Consider the following 17,598-nt stretch of genomic DNA (forward strand, 5'->3'; position numbering starts at 1 on the left):
GCAATGCATTCCACTCACCAACCACCTTCCATGCAAAGAACCTACTCCTCATTCCTCTATTCGCACCCTACTCCTCACTCCTCTGTTCGCACACTCTCCCATTCTGTGAAAAATTTCTTCCATGTCGACCCGATAACCTCTGACCAGCTTATATGTCTCAATCATATCACCCCCACCCCCTTCCTCCTTTCACAAGGCTCTGCAACTTACATTCTCTTAATCTGTCCTCATACTCCACATTCCAAAGACCACTGACTACCTTTGTGAATCTTTACTGGACCCTTTCCAACATATCCTTGTCACCATGAAAACCTGGTGACCAAATCTGAGCACAATAATCCATATGACCTGATCAAGGCCTCATAACCTCTCCATTTCTGCATTTCAGGGTCCTCTGCAGCATTGCCATTATCCGATGTGATGTCTTCACAACTTGTGCAATGGCCTCTGAATTTCAGGTCCTTGTCCACTATCACTCCTAGATCTCTCATCTCCTCTATTTTTGTTAAAGTTTCCCCACCGAGTGTATACTTTGTATCCCATTGTTGCTTGCCAAATCTCAAAACCTTGCACTTTGCAACATTGAACTGATAGTTCCATTTACCTGCCCAATCATGTAATCAATTCAAGTCCTCTTTTAAGGCAATAACATCTGGTTGACTCTGCATTGCTCTCCTCAGTTTTGCCTCATCATCTGCAAACAGCTGGATATCATTAACATAAAAATTGAACAACAATGATCCCAAAACTGACCCCTGCAGCACACCGTTAGTTATCTTTCTCTCTCGGAATACTGTACCCCCATATACAACTTTCTGATACCTATCTGAAAGCATTGGTCACTGATCCAACTCAGAAGTCTGTTATCCAATCCCATCTGTTTCAATTTATTTAAGAGCTTATCATGTGGCAGTCTATCAAAAGCCTTTGCAAAATCCAAGTACACCACTGTATATGCATAAGGTAGGTGTAAATACCTGTCCAAGTGACAAATACCTGTCCAAGGTATTTGTCACTTTGTTATAGTACATAAGTAAGTTAGTGAAACATTATCTCCCCTTAACAAACCCATGCTGATAACCACAGAGAATACTGCTGTTATCAACCCATTTCTATATCCTACTTCTCACCAATCTCTCAAGGACCTTCACCACAACTCCAGATATACAGACCGGCCTATAATTTGAAGCTACAGCCTTATCACCACCTTTATGCAGTGGAACAATCTTACCCTCCTTCTACTCCCTTGGAACTTGTGCTGTCGTAGGACTCTTATTAAATAGGCATGTCAATGCTATTGCCAATTCCCTGGAACATTCCCTTAAGATGAATGGTAATATGTCATCAAATCCTATTGCCTTATTGGCATCAAGTTTATTTATTTCCTCAAATACCTCTTGCTCACTCACAATTAAGCCATCCTCTCCTATATCCTCTACACTTAAGTTCCTCAAGATTCCATCCTTATCAGGATGAAATATCCTTTTAAATTGATCGCTGAATACTTCAACAATGTCTTCTGTAACAGTTACTATTCTACCACTGTCATTCTTTAACTTCATTCTTCCTTCTACTTCCTTCCACTTTAGATATGCCACATATCTAAAAACTAGGATTTTTAGATATGTGGCATATCTAAAAAACCCTAGAGAGGGTGTGCCTGATTTGCCAATTTCTGCTCAAACTCTATTTTTGTTTTCCTTACTAACTGAGTCACTCTCCTGGCTTGTTCTTTATACTCTTCATGTGACTAATTATTACCATTATTCATCTTGTACTTCCTCCAAAAGTATCTTCTTTTTCCAGATTTCATGTTTAAGCTCCACATTCATCCATTTTACACCTACCTTATTCAATCTTTTGGCCTTCGGAATACAGTCGTACACTGATGCTGTTATGTATTTCTTTGTCGGTTCTCATACAGCATTTATCTCCTTACCACTCAACTCAATGCTGCAATTGACAGCTTTTGTAAAAAATTACTAGAACAGCTGAGCTGATGTGATGAATTAATAAATTAACAATTGTTATGGTAAGAACAAATGATTTGAATAGTGATCAGAACAGTGTTACAGAGGATATGAAAGGATGCTGGAAAAAGCAAGAGCAAACAGTGAGAAAGTTAAATTTGTTAGTATACTACCATAATATAATAGCAATGAATTAAGAAGAAGGGCTATGTTAGCAAATTAATCGATGCATAAGATGTATAGAAAGAATGATTGTGCATTTTAAAATTAGTAGATTGAATCTGAAGGAAGAACATATTTACATGAGTGGGACAGTCTGTACTTGAATTCATTTAGTATCAGGAGTCTAAAGAAAGTCTTTATGATGAGAATATGTGTATAACAGCAACTAAGTTATGCAACTGTTAAGGAAGCAAATATGCTTAATCGTGGAAGTGATTATTATTATTACGGGCAACTCCAAGGAGTTCTTAGACTCATCGAGTGAGGCCCTAATATCATGTCAAGAACAACGCTTCGACATTCATACAGTATCTATCATACCTCGCCTTGAACTCATTCACAGTCATGGCACCCACAACAGACTCCGGCAGCTTATTCCACTCATTCACCACTCTCCAAGTAAAAAACCTAGCTCTAACACCCTTGCTAACCACACCCTTACCCAGCTTCCATGTATGGCCCCCTAGTCCTCCCACCACCAGTCCTATTCTCAAAAATATCTTCTGAATTAATTTTATAGAAACCCTTCAGTAATTTGAATGTCTCAATCATATCACCCCTTTTATGCCTATTAACCAATTTCTGCAACCCACAAATCTTCAACCTGTTCTCACAAAGTTCATTCCATAGACCTGCTATCATCTTGGTCACTCTTTTCTGGATCATCTCCACCTCCTCCCCATCAGGAAGAATGGCATCCATATCTGGGCACAGTAGTCTAGATGGGGTCTTATCAAGGCTCGATACAGAGGAACAATAACCTGTTTGTCTCTGCTTGTTAAAGTATTTTTCAGCAACCAAGTGATTTGATGAGCTGATTTAACCACTTATGCGATGTGCCCCCTAAATTTCAACTCCCTATCCACCAACACTCCCAAATCCCTGGCCTTGTCAATCACCTGGAGTACGGTTCCACCAATTTGATATAATACTGCTAATCTTTTCACCACAAAATACATAATCTTACACTTTGCCACATTAAACTGACAACCATTCTCCTTAGCCCAGTCCTCCAAACTATCCAAATCATCTTGCAAAATTTTGACATCCTGTGCACTCACTACTGCTCTACCCAACTCTGCATCATCAGCAAACAAATGAGCACTTCCTCTCAGATCCTTTACTATATCGTTATTGTTCCTCAACTACTTTTCAACAAATTGAAATGTAGTGGTCCAAGAACAGAATCCTGCAGCACACCACTAGTCAATGCCGTATTTTGGACCCTATTCCTGAATAAACCACTCTCTGATATCTCTCCATCAGCCACCCTCCTATCCATCTCACCAATCCTATATCCATCCTCATCTGCTGCAGTTTACTGATTAGAATTCCATGTGGTATCCTGTCAAAGGCCTTCGCAAGGTCCAGTAGAATTACTGTAAACCCATTACCCTTATCCAGTTCAGCCGTCACTATGTTATAAAACATGAGCAAGTTACTGAGGCATGATCTACCCTTCACAAAACCATGTTGTCCCCATACAGTATCCCATATTCATCTATCCAATTCTGTATTTTTCTCTTGACTACTTTCTCCAAGACCTTGACAACGATTCCTGATATGCTGATCGGTCAGTAATTTTCAACAGCAGTCTTAGAACCTCCTTTATGCAGTGGAACTATTTTCCCCTCGTTCCACCCTCCCTCGGGACTAGCCCAGACCCAAGACTCAAATTAAACAAAATGGTCAAGGACACTGACAATTCTTTAGCCGCTTCACGTACGACACGAGCTGGTATACCATCCAATCCCACAGATGTATTGACATTGAGGTTTTGTAATAGACTATTCACCTCCACTTCATTCACCATAATTCCCGTATAAGTTATTGGTTCATTCATTCCTGCAATGTCACCACATAGATGATATACTCTTGCAAAGTGCTCGCTCAGTAATTCAACTATATCAACTGATTTGGTTACCTCCCTACCATTGGCATTCTTTAAAATCATTCTGCCATATACATTTTTTCTTTTACTTGCAATATATTGAAAAAACTGTTTGGGATTCTCTTTAGCTTGCATGGCTAATGTTCTTTCATAATCCGCTTTTGCTTTTCTTACCACGCTCGTTACCCTCCTGTCCTGGGCTTTATACCATTCATATGCCTGCAGGTCACCTTTCTCCTTAAATTCCCTCCACAGTTGTTTCTTTTTTTGCAGCTCAAGCTAAATGGTGTTATTCATCCATTTAACCCCCTACTTGATTTATTATTCGTACTCTAGGTATACAGTCAGCCATTGCCTCATGCAAAAACTTCTTAACTGCCTCCCATGCTATCAACATCCAGCCCTTGCAGTTTTACATGCTATGGCACTGAACCAATCAAACTCCTAAGCTTGTCATACTTACCAGCATGATAATTTCACACGTACCCTGTCTTAATTGTAAATTCCACACCTTTAGCCACCTCCCAGGTCAAGACCCTATGATCAGTCTCACCAATTGGTGGCAACGTGGTCATATTCGTTACAGCCAAATTCTCAGATGCAATTGCTAGGTCAAGCACTCTCTGACTCCTAGTATTTTCCATCACCTGCTGTTGCAGATAGTTATCCCTTAATAACTGCATAAAATCTAATTCCTTTCTCCCATGTGTCCTCTCCTCCTTCCAATTAATGTTACATAGTTGAAATCTCCCATAATAATTACCCTCCTTCCACTCATTTCTTCTATTTGCTTATGCATACTATCTCCACCATCTATTCCATCACCTGGTCTATAGCAGCACCCAACTGTATATTTTGTTCTGCTAGCCTCAATCTCACACCAAATAGCCTCAAATGTGCTCTTTTCTTTATCCTGCAGTTCCACTTCCATTCTCCTTGGCTATCACCAATAAAACTTTCTATTCTCATCAACTATCAATAACATCCCCCCCCCCCCCATTTTATTCTCCCTGTCACTTCTGAACACACACTATACCCCTCACATTCAATCCCACTAGCTATATCATCTTCTGTCAGCCATGTTTCACTAATGCTAATAACCTGTGGCCTAGAAGTGCCAACCAAGGCCAAAAATTCTTCCTTCTTGTTCCTAATACTTCTGGCATTAGTATAGATGAATTGCAGAAGCCCATTTGTCCCATGCCTATTTTGATGCCTTATACTAACCATCCCATTCTGATTTGCTGTCCTTCGTACTCGCTCGGGCATATTACACACATTCATATGCTCAACTGTCTCCCTAAAGTCTGCATATCTACTCTCCCCCCACCCTTAATAACTCTAGTTTCCCTGATTCTGCACATCCACTTCCACTTCATTCAACAACACCTTTTCAAGTCTCCGTACACCAAATGCATTCAAATGTAAACCATCCATCTTATATAAATCCTTTCGCCTATCAAACTCGCTCCACACATCCACAAATTCCACACCACTCCTCCTGCATAATCCGCGCATAAAGTCATTAGCAATTTTGGCCCTCCTTCTATACTCTTCACTGTCATACCGTGGCAACAGACTCACCATCCTACCTTTCTCACTCTTCTCTTTTGCTACCTCAAGTAATTCCTTCAAATCCTCTCTCATAGCCATTTTTTCTCCTTTTAAATCATTCGTTCCTGCTACTACTATCAATTCTTTCGTCCTCTGTTTTTGCATTCTAATTGACTCGCTTACATCCTTAACGTTTACACCAGGTTGGTACGATTTTGTTAACCTCTTATCTATCACACCTCTTACTAAAGAATCTCCGTACAACACTCGCCTCTTTCATTTTGTTTACACTGACTATCATACTCTTATTTTTCTTATCATACTTTTGCAGTTTATTAGTTGGTACGCTCAGTAAACATTTTTGCCAATGCTCCAGCTGCCAATTTGCTTTGTGTATCGCTCCGCGTAATCATGCGATCTCACTCATTGCATCCGTCTCATCATTTTTATTATCCGTTAATTCATTCATTCAATCTGTATGTTTACCTTCATCCTCACTTTCAACACCACTCTCACAGCTATCTGATACAACCTCGTAAATATCACTATTCATACTTCGCATATCGCTATTTTCTACATTCTCACTGTCAACAACGATATCACTCTCATGACCTGAAACACTCTTTAAATCCTCACATTCCTTACACACATTCCTCACATTATGATGAAAGGACAATTGTGCATTTGTCCGGTTCAGCATTATATATTAACAGGGATCTGCAAATTGTCCAACTAGTTATTTAGAACTATAAACTTTTCTTCTTCTTCTCTTCCGTCTAAGACGGGTTGAGTTTTCTCTTGAGCAGGATCTTCCAGTCTTCTCTATTCCTTGCTGTTCGAAAAAGTTCCTTATATGTTCTGCATCCCGAGATGTTCTTTATTAATTTCAGCCAGGTAATTCTTGGTCTTCCGGATCTTCTTATTTCAGTTGGAAAAGTATTGATTAGAACGTTAGGAAGTCTGTCTGCGTCCATGCATACAGTGTGTCCAAACCATGTCAGTTGTTGCTTTCTAATTTTTTCTATTATTGTCTTTTTATACAATAGTTCTTGTCTGACTGTGATGTTTGTTTTCTTTTCTATCCAACTGGTTCTGTTTATTTTTCTTAAGCATTTCATTTCAAATGCCAGCAGTTTTTTCTCTTCTCTTTTTTTAACTGTCCACGCTTCTGCTCCATAGATAACTGTTGGTATAATTATTGCTTCATATAATTTGATTTTGGCTTGCTTAGATATCTTGTTTGTTTTCCAGATTTTCTGTAATTTTGCCATGGTGGTCCATCCTATCGCTTTCTGTGTTTGATTGTTTTGAGTTCATCTATTGTTTCTGTTGGTTTTGATCCAAGGTATATGAAGTTGTCTACTTGTTCTATTGTTCTCCGTTTAGGGTGGTAGTTCCGGTCCTCCCTATTTTCATCACTTTTGTCTTTTGTATATTTATTGTCATGTCATATGTTTCACAGGTTTCGTTTAGCTTGTTGATCAACTTTTGTAGTTCTTTTGCAGTTCTTGCAAGAAGGACAAGATCATCTGCATATCTGATATTATTTATGTTTAAACCATTGACATTGATTCCAGACTCATTGTCTATTGCCTTCTTTACAACTTCTTCTAGATATATGTTGAATAGGCATGGGGATAATGGGCATCTTTACATTACTCCTTTTTGGATCTCTATGGGTTCTGTTGTGAGTGTGTCCTTTTTAACTATTACATTTGTTTTAGAGTAATATTTTATCAGAAACTGTATTATATATTTGTCTATTGCTTTTTCTAGTAGAATTTTAAGAAGGATTTCTCTGTTGATGTTATCGAAAGCGTGTTTAAAGTCCACAAAACAACAATATAGTTCTTTATGGTCTTCCCAGCTGAGCTCTGCTAGTTGGTGCAATGTGAAAATTTGGTCTATTGTTGAATAGTTTCCTTGGAAAACAGCTTGTTCTATGCCTATCATTTCTTCGTAGGTGTTTTTTAATCTATTTTGTATAATTTTTATGAATATTTTATAGGTGTGAGGGAGTAAATTGATTGGTCTGTAATTTCTGCAGTCTCTTTTGTCTCTTCTCTTCTCTTTTGTCTCCTTTCTTGTATATTGGGATAATCTTTCCAGTTCTCCAGTTATCTGGGATCTCTTCTGTTTGTAGTATTTTATTGAATAGGGTTGTTAAATATTCTATTGATATGCTGCCTCCATATGACCACAGTTCAATAGGGATAGTATCAATGCCTGGTGCTTTATTGTTTTTCATCTGTTTTATTGCATATCTAACTTCTTCTTGTAAAATTTTTGGGTGATCATTATTTTCTTCTATTGTTGGCATTGTAGTTTTGTTTCCTTGGTGAAAGATAGTCTTAAAATGGTTTGACCAGATTTTTCTTATATATTCAATATTCCCAGTTTCAGTCATCTTGTTGTTTATCATTGTTACTGCTTTTGCTGAGAATTCCTTTGTAATTTCTCTTACAGTATCATAGAAGACTTTTAGATTGTTTTGTTGGTATGTTTCTTGGCATTTCTTAGCTTTTTCTTCTAACCATTTTAATTTGGCTTTTTTGCATAGGTTATCAACTTTATTTTTTAGTGCTCTGTATTTTTCTCTATTCTCTTCATTGTTTTGTTGGTTTACAAGTATCTTGGACTCTCTTTTCTCTTCTATGGTAGCTATGATTTCTTGGGTTATCCACTGTTTGTTTATTTTATGTTTGGAATCTAGAATGTCTTTTGCAATTGATAACACTGTTTCTTTTCCTTCTTCCCAGTATTTTCTGCTGTTCTGGAAGATGGAGGGTTTTAATTTCAAGCACATCTGTTCTAAAAATTGACTTCTGCTTGAGCTATCTTTTAGTTTTGATAGGTTGATGTTTTCTTCTTTTCTGATATTGTTTTTCCTGTTGAATTTTATCTTCACTTTGTCAGTTAATATTTCGTGGTCAGTGTCAAAATCGAAACTTCTTAATGTTCGTACATTATTTACTGATCTTTTCCATTGTTTGTTTATGATAATATAGTCTATGCAGTTCTTTATATTACCATCTGGAAATGTCCATGTATATTTATTATTAGGGCGTTTAGAACAATGTGTTTGTAATCATTAGATCGTTTGCTTTACAGAAGTGGAGTAATTGCTTTCCTCTGTTGTTAAGAACTATAAACAGGATACAAAAAAAAAGTAAAATAACTTATTCTGTCTGTACAGGCATGTCATGAAAGTATCAGGAATGAAGGGTAGAGTTTATTGCCTTGGTGAATACGTTATGCTTAAGATTATAGGCATTGGCGAGAGCTTGTGCTCAGAGGTAGATATGCTAACTGGTACTGAGTGTATGTACAGCAGTTTTAGAAAGGATAGGGGGAGGGGAATGCTTCTAATAATATCAGGTGATTTGAATCCAGTTAGGGTAGAAAGTTATGACTACAATACTAGTAGCAGCTGTCCATGTAGCAGTGAATTTGAAGCTACCTAAGGTAGACTCTAAAAAGATCAAATGCATTATCAAATCAATCTAGTGGGTGCTAAATGAATAATATCTTTATGGATGCCTTTAATTATTCAAAAACTGATTAGATTGGAATGAAATCTTCTTGTTTGACAACTTCCTCAAGAAGTATGTAACAGAAGGAAGATGAGATCAAAGGTTCTGCTTCCAGTTGGTGATAGTGAGATGTACTGACCTATAAATTGGTAAAGTATATGGATTTTCCATTCAGAAAAGGTTATGTACCAAACTACAATGCTGTAAATTATGGAAAAGTATCAACAGTACATGGGATGCAATTAAAAAAATGGTTTAAATGATGCAATATCACATAATCCTAGAGTAAAACAGAGTAGGAATGAAACAGATGTCTAACCTTATCTGCACTTTGCACATGGTACTGATGTACAATAAGGTTCTTGTACCTCTTATATGTGGGACACACACACACACACACACACATAAAAGTTAATAGCTGAAATTGGATTCCCTACTCCAACTTCAAAGATCACACCAAAGAGATGCTCGTGCATTTTGCTGTTAGTAATGGCTTAACACAATCAGTCAGCTTACTAATACCAAATAATCCTCATTATTTTTCCAACATTCTTGACCTTCCTCCAAACACATTATAGATATCAACTCTACTCTTGGCAACTCAGATCATAACACTGTGAATGTTTCATTTTTGACAGGCTGACCTTCATACAGCCAATACAGTTTCACATTCTTTGGTACTACAGTGGCACTAAAAGATAACCTCAGTAATTTATATGACTCTTTTCAATAGTCATATAAATTCACTGATTACTTTCACTTCTATCTAAATGATAATCTTTGCTTGAATGAGGGCCTTTATCCTTGACCAACTGTCAAAGCAATCCAAAATAAAAATCCATGTTCAAGTCTTGATCTGCATACTTAGACATTGATTCTCGTGACATTAACATTAAGCTCTTCATGAACCATTGAGGTTCTTTAGCTGTCCAACTTGGACTTCTCAACCATCTCACCCCACTCCCCCAAAGATAAGGTGGTTAGCCCTATGCTTCCCCAAGTGTCCTATGTCTGTGGATGCATGTGTTCACGAAGCTGGTTTGCCATGTTCTGGGGACAGGAAAACCCAAGTTTCCAGGTGAAAAAATCCCCTACCTCCATATGAGACCAGCTAACTCACCTTTAATTGAAAGAGACCAGATAAAGGTTCTTTATGTCTTAGATGGGAATCGAACCCAAGTCTTTCTTACCAAAGGGCTTCGTCTATATTGACTGAGCTATGGAGGATTAGCTAATCATCATCATCATCATCAACAAATTCCTGCCATGTACCCTCAAGGGGTGTACAGGATATGACAGTACTACATGAAAAAATTACATCATCACTAACTTCCTATCTACAATTTTCCTCCAAATCAGTCTGTTACTTGTCAAGACTCCAACATTATCAGATCTTATATTTCTATCGTCTAAGGCACTTTGTACCGTATCAATCCACCTATATCTTGGTCTTCCTCTGGGTCGTTTCCCTGCCAACCTGGCAGAGAACACTTGTTTTGCTAATCTTTCCTCTCCCATTCTATTTAAGTGACCATACCATCTGAGATTAGCTCTGCTAACGCATTCCTGGATGCTGACAATGTCAAGTTCTTTCCTAATATCCTGATTTTTAATATGATATTGCCATTGATGCCATCTGTTCACGCCTCTAATCTTTCTCAGGACTCTCATATCTGCGGTCTCTAGTCTTTGGTCAAGTGTTTTACTTCTGACCCAGCTCTCAGATCCATAAGTTAAAATTGGTTTGAACACAGTCTTGTATACAGCTAATTTAGTGTTCCGACTAATTTCTTTCTTATTCCATATGAATTTATTCAATTGACTTCCCACGATACCAGCTTTGCTGATTCTGTTGTCTATTTCTATATTTAGTTTACCATCTTCAGTAAAAATTGTGCCTAAGTAGCTGAAATGTTTTACTTGTTCCACCGGTTCTCCATTCACAACATAGTTGACATTTTCAATGATTCTGCCTATTTTCATTGTCTTTGTCTTTTTATTGCTGACCTTCATACCATATCTATTACAACAGCTATTCAATTTTGTCAGAGAATCTTGCAGACTTGTAGCGGATTTATTTAGAAGTATAACATCATCTGCATAAAGCAAAGAGCTGACATTAACATCTCCAATTTTGATATCAGGTTTAATACCACATTCCTTCATAATGTGATCCATATAGATAATGAATAACAGAGGGGATAATGTACATCCTTGTCTCACACCAGATTTAACATTAAACCATCTTCCTGTACTTCCTTCAATTCTAACTGCTGACTCACAACTCAAATAAAGACTAAGTATTGCTTGATATAATGCCCCATTGACACCATATAACTGCAGCGTATTGAATAGCTTCTCTCTTGGCACCTTGTCATATGCCTTTTCCAAATCGACAAAACTTAAATACAGATCTTTGTTATATTCCCATGCTTTCTCGACTATTTGTCGTAAAGTGAAGATCTGATCCTGACAGCCTCTATTTGGCCTGAATCCAGCTTGTTCTTCACCAAGCTTTTCTTCCACAATTCTTCTCAACCGTTTCTCAAGTATACTTGCATAGATCTTGCCAGGAACACTCAGTAGGGAAATACCTCTGTAATTCTCACATTCAGTTTTATTTCCCTTTTTATATATGGGTACTATGAGAGCTCTACTCCAATCATCGGGAATTCGTCCCTCTGTCCAGGCTTTCTGAACTATGCAGTGCAGCCACTGTAAGACTCTTATACCACCATACTTCAGCATTTCTGGTCGAATATCATCTACTCCTGCTGCCTTTCCACATTTCAAGCCGTTGATGGCTTTTTCTACTTCAAGTATGGATATGTATTCCTGACTGCATGCCTGGTCAGTGTTTTTTATCACTGTGCTGTCATCACTACTTGTTTCATTTAGCAGTTTTTCAAAGTAATTACTCCATACTTCAAGGATATCTTTTTCTCCTGTTTTCATTTCACCTTTATCATCTCTAATTCCTTTTACAGCACTCTTTCCTCCATTCCTAAGCTTCTTCAACAACCTCCAGAATATTTTGCCACCTTCTTGATATTTATTTTCTATATTCTTGCCAAAGTCCTCCCATGACTTTTGTTTAGCTAGTTTTACACACTGTTTAGCTTTCTTACATTTGTCTCTGTATTCTGTAAGAGTAAAAGCTGACTTATTTGCCAGGAACTTTTGATATGCTTTCTTCTTTTCCTTCACTGCCTCTTTAACTTCCTGTGTCCACCAGGGAGTTCTGATTTTTTTATCCTTGCACACAACCTCACCACATGCCTCTCTGGCAGAATCAATCAATGTTTCCTTCAGAGTTTGCCACTGAATCTCCAAGGCTTGATTCCTGTTCTCAAACTCTTTCATTTTCTTTTCAATAATATTTCTGTATTTTAGTCTACAGTTCACATCTGAGAGCTGCTCAACTTTTATTCGCATTAAAACTTAGCTAATTAGATTATTAAACTAATATCTATAGAGGCCAACATGGTTTTGTTAAAGGTAGATCCTGCCTTAGCAATCTATTAACTATTCATAATAGAATAACATCTGAGTTGGACAAAGGAACTGGCTACACAGTGGTACTTCTGGATTTTGCTAAGGCTTTTGACAGGATACCCCATAGAACACTGTTACGCAAATTGGAGCAGATGGGAATGGATATTAAATTGGTGATATGGATAGGAGAATGGCTCAGGGAGAGATACCATAAGGTGGTGTATGGAGGAGCCGAGTCCAGAATGAGGCAGGTGACCAGTGGTGTGCCTCAGGGCTCTGTGCTTGGGCCAATGTTGTTTAATTTGTATATAAATGATATAGGAAACGGCTTAAAGGGAGATATTCAGTTGTTTGCTGATGATGCAAAGTTGTGTAGTGCAATAAAAAATCAAGCTGATGTTGAAAGTTTGCAGGAGGATTTAAATAAGCTGGTAAAATGGGCAAAAGAAAATGGATGTCAGTTCAATGTGGAAAAGTGTAAAGTCATGCATTTTGGGATTAAAAGATTACCAGCTGTGTACTACATCGATGGAAAGGTACTCCAAGAGATTGATGAGGCTAGGGACTTAGGGGTATTGGTAGATAGGGAGATGAAGTTCAGAGGACACATTGCTAAGGTGTCCAAGATTGCACATAGGATTACTTGGTTGTTGAGGAACACACTGACATCCAGAGATAAAGAGGTTATTATTCCCCTTTATAAAGCATTGATACTTCCACATTTGGATTACTGTGCTCAGGTCTGGTCACCTGGATTCCTTGGAGATGAGGAGGCTGTGGAGAGGGTTCAGAGAAGAGTGACCAAGTTGGTGAGTGATATAAAAAATGCTCCCTACATTGATAGATTGAGAGCTTGTGGATTGCAGAGATTGGTTGATAGGCGAAGAAGAGGGGATATGATAGAAACATTCAAATTACTAAAAGGTTTTTATAGGATTGATGCAGGGGAAATGTTTCAGCTGTGTGAAAGTGATGGAAGAACAAGAGGTCATCTCTGGAAATTAAAGAAGAGTGTAGTTAACAAAGGTGTCAGAACAAGGTTTTTTGCCTGGAGGGTGGTGAATGAGTGGAATTCATTGCCTGACTTAGTTGTGAGCTCTTCGTCTGTAAATGAATTCAAGAAGAGATATGACAGATATTGTTTTGCTAGTTTGGGTCTCCCGCGATGAGTCTACTGACTCCATGGAGATACCCGTAATAATAATAATAATAATAATAATATTTCATCCTAGTCACTAAGGCATCTTCATGGACACAAAGAAGTATACTATACTGTCAGTGCGCTTTACTGTTGGTGTGCCTGTGCTTAGTATATTTCTTTGTGCTCAAGAAGATGTCTCAGTAACTGTAATTAGTTAATTATTATCTTTAGATGTGCATTTTCTCTTCTACACATCAACATTAAGTAAGAAATCCAAGACTCTGAAAGAGCCAAATGCAGAAAATTTGTCTCCTCCTCAAATAGTAGTCAAGCCTTCTGGAAGCACACAAAGATTATTAGAAGAAATTTCTGTGCTTCCATTAAAAAAAGAAGATAAATGACTGCCATCAAATTATTGGCCTATTGCTCTCATCTCAATGATATCTGAAGTAATGAAGAAGATCATCAATAGTCAACTTCTTCATTACCTGGAGATTTGCCAGTTAATCAGTAACCATCAGAATAAATATTGCCACTCAATTCACTGCAGTTCATCTCAGCTACATCACTCACCTCTGAACATGTGTCCTGGTTTGAAGAAAACAGTGCTGTTATACATGAACATTTCCAAGGCATATGATAAATTTTAGCAAAGGGAGTTTCTCAGCAAGCTGACTGACTCCACTCATTGTAATTAAGTCCCCATACTATCCCTCTATAATGGAGCATTGATGAGTTAATTACCTTCAATGTTTTCAAAACAAAATTCTGTCTCTTTACTCACAAAATAGACCTTAGCTTTGGTAACTCCAACAGCACAATAGTCAAGGCTAGGTCTCTCTTCTTAGACTAACACTTATCTTTGTCTTCTCTGGCACAAATCCCAAATCCTCTCTAAAGATTCTTAATGCTGTCCAGAGGAAGGCATTTCAGTTAAATGAACTTGCTCCAGTCACCATCTTTAACACAGTCAAATTCCATATCATCTTTTATAAGATATTTCTAGAGGTAGTGTTCAGAAGAAGTGCATCCCCACCCTCTCCATTTTGGCTAAAAAAAAAAAAAAAAGCAATATATTCATTTATAATTCAACTGTCTGCTTTTTGTCTTTTAAACAGATATTTCTAGAGATAGTGTTCAGAAGAAGTGCATCCCCCCTCCCTCCCCATTTGGCTAAAAAAAAAGCAATATATTCATTTATAATTCAACTGTCCATGCAGTTAGCCTAGTGGCTATGCACTTCGCAACCATATGCCTGGGGAAGGAGTGTCCTAGGTTCGATTCCCATCAACAACGTGAGAAGCTCAAGGATCTTCCTCAGCCATAGTCAAGTTAGCCGGTCTTGGGTGTGGGCAGCAGGGTCCCCCCCACCCCAGTTTATCTAGGGTTTTTCATCCCGCAAGTAGGCAAATTGACCTCGTGAACACACAGGCTACAGTCATAAGATACCTCCAGGAATAAGGAGTAACCAACCTATTCCATAGGATTTCGGTTCCGAATGCCTACACGGTAAAAAGTGGTCTACGTGTGAGCGTAAAATTAGGATAGGATAATTCAACTGCCAACTGACTGAACACTTACTACTCCTACTTCTTTAATCCCATCTTCCTTTGTTTTCTGCAAGAATCTTTTCTATTAAGTCCCCTTTTCAAAAGACCACAATCTATAGTTCCTCCAAAAGAAGATTATTATTACATTAAATCTCCAGGGAGTCCAATGACTCATCAAGGGAGGGCACCTACTCTACAACTCTTCATCTCTATAAGAAGCCATCTACCACCCACCACTAGAATTTCCACATGCAATCACAGACATCCATGTCCATGGTGGGATTCGAACCCACAGCCTTTTGGCTGGAGAGCAAATATGCTAACCACTCAGCCAACCAGGTCGGCAGAATTAATAGACAGAATCTTTCTGTTTTAACCCTGCCCAGATATGGCATCAATCTACTGTAGGTTTGGCAACATCTTGTGTGTGGAAGTGATATAAAAAAATAAATAATTCTAATTATTATTAATATAACAGATATTTTAAGATCTAATCAGTTCTAAAATCTTTAAAATTTGAGATCTCTACAGATTTATTTATTTATTTATTTATTTATTTATTGTGGTGAAAAAAATATATTTTTACCTTTGTAACTTCAAATCTTCATGATCATTAGAATATGGAATAGTATTTCCTTCAGGTTGGGTATAATTGTAGTATTGGGATGGGCTAAGCACAATTGGAGGCAGGTCCTCTATTTTTGGTGCTGTTAAAGCAACTGACATTGCAATGCTAACAAAAAATGCAGGCAAAAGAATTTGAGAAAAAAGTCCTTTCCAATTCCGTCTTGTGCAATGAAATCTTTTTAACATAATACCAGCAAACTGCTGAACAAGAAGCAACTTTCCTGTTATTTTATAACTTCCACTTCCTCCTTCTATACCTAAAGATCTGTCAATAGAACCTGGAAATGATAGTTACATTTAGAAAACATACCATATTGTATATACACATTGAGCATGCTTTTATATACTTCTGGCATTACAAGATATTTGAAATCAATATTTATATAATTTTTTATATTTCAATTTTACTAACTTTATCATTTTAATATATTATTCTTCTTATTATTAAGAAAGCTGATGGAATCATGAGACTCATCTTGGTTAAAAATGTTTGAATATAAGTTCATTCCACCTGGAGTTATTTATTTTCTTCCATATTCAAAAATTCCTTATAAAGAAAATGGATAACACTTAAGACATTGGAAATATAAGTAACAAAATTCTCATGTGGCTTAAGATGTGAAGAATAATAAATAAAGAAGAAATGAATAATGCAAGGCATCTAGGATACTAGTTTTACATATCAGTCATTGTATAGGTTGCAAAAAGATAAGTAAATTTTATATTTAATGTGTGGCAATATTGTCTAATTTCTAAATTGAGTGATACCATGAGATATTTGAGTTTTAACGTTGCCTTTTAACGCGCGAGGCATGAACGGTATCGTTGCAGTGGCTAGACGGGATTCTGACTTAGAGGCGTTCAGTCATAATCCCACGGATGGTAGCTTCGCACCACTGGTCACTCGACCAAGCACATGTACCAAGTGTCCGAACCTGCGGTTCCTCTCGTACTGAGCAGGATTACTATCGCAACGACTAGTTGCGATAGTAATCCTGCTCACTCTCATCAATAGGGTAAACCTCACCTGTAATCTTAATCATCAGGTTATGTTCTCCTACAGTATACAATTGCAACAACATTGAGGTTCATACCCCTGACTAGTACTCTCTTACAATACACAACTGCCTCCATACTGATTTCCACTAGTGCTCATTCTAGTGTTCTCTTACGGTATACAGTTGCATCAACCTTGAGGTTCATCACCCCTTACAATACTGTCTTTCATTATACTATTTCATATCACTAGTGCCCACTCTAGTGCTCTCTTACAGTATACAGTTGCATCAACCTTGAGGTTCATCACCCCAACTGCTCCTATTATAAAATCAGTTCAGGCTCTCTTGGCAATGTGTTCCCATCTTGCTTTAATGACCTAAAGGCCATAATACTTGCCACAATCAATAATTCTACAGACCTGTATAGTTCATGCTCTCACTCTCGTCAAAAGATGCACCAGCCTGTGCCGGGCCACTAGAACTTCTCCTGAAAGGCTCTCATTTACTCCTGTTTTCACCAATCCATTGTAAGTTTATTTCCTTAACCTAGCTAAGAATTAACTTACATACTAACTTAAAACTATTAACTAGATTCCCCCTAACCCTATCAATGAACA

General features: G+C 37.6%; 1 protein-coding gene across 2 annotated transcripts in view; it reads right to left on the bottom strand.

The window, feature by feature from the left end:
- The window catches only part of LOC150103869 (ATP-binding cassette sub-family A member 2-like), a 975,482-nt gene that overhangs the window by 418,907 nt on the left and 538,977 nt on the right, over positions 1–17,598 (bottom strand). For both annotated transcript variants that reach the window (XM_090397162.1, XM_090397161.1), the window contains exon 28: positions 15,943–16,261. In XM_090397162.1, coding sequence (XP_090253288.1) covers positions 15,943–16,261 — 319 coding nt within the window. The remainder of the gene's footprint in view (positions 1–15,942; positions 16,262–17,598) is intronic.

Source organism: Typopeltis vanoorti, chromosome 8, assembly GCF_054136105.1.
Source record: "Typopeltis vanoorti isolate ZY-2024b chromosome 8, IOZ_Tvanoo_1.0, whole genome shotgun sequence".
Taxonomy (NCBI): Eukaryota; Metazoa; Arthropoda; class Arachnida; order Uropygi; family Thelyphonidae; genus Typopeltis; species Typopeltis vanoorti.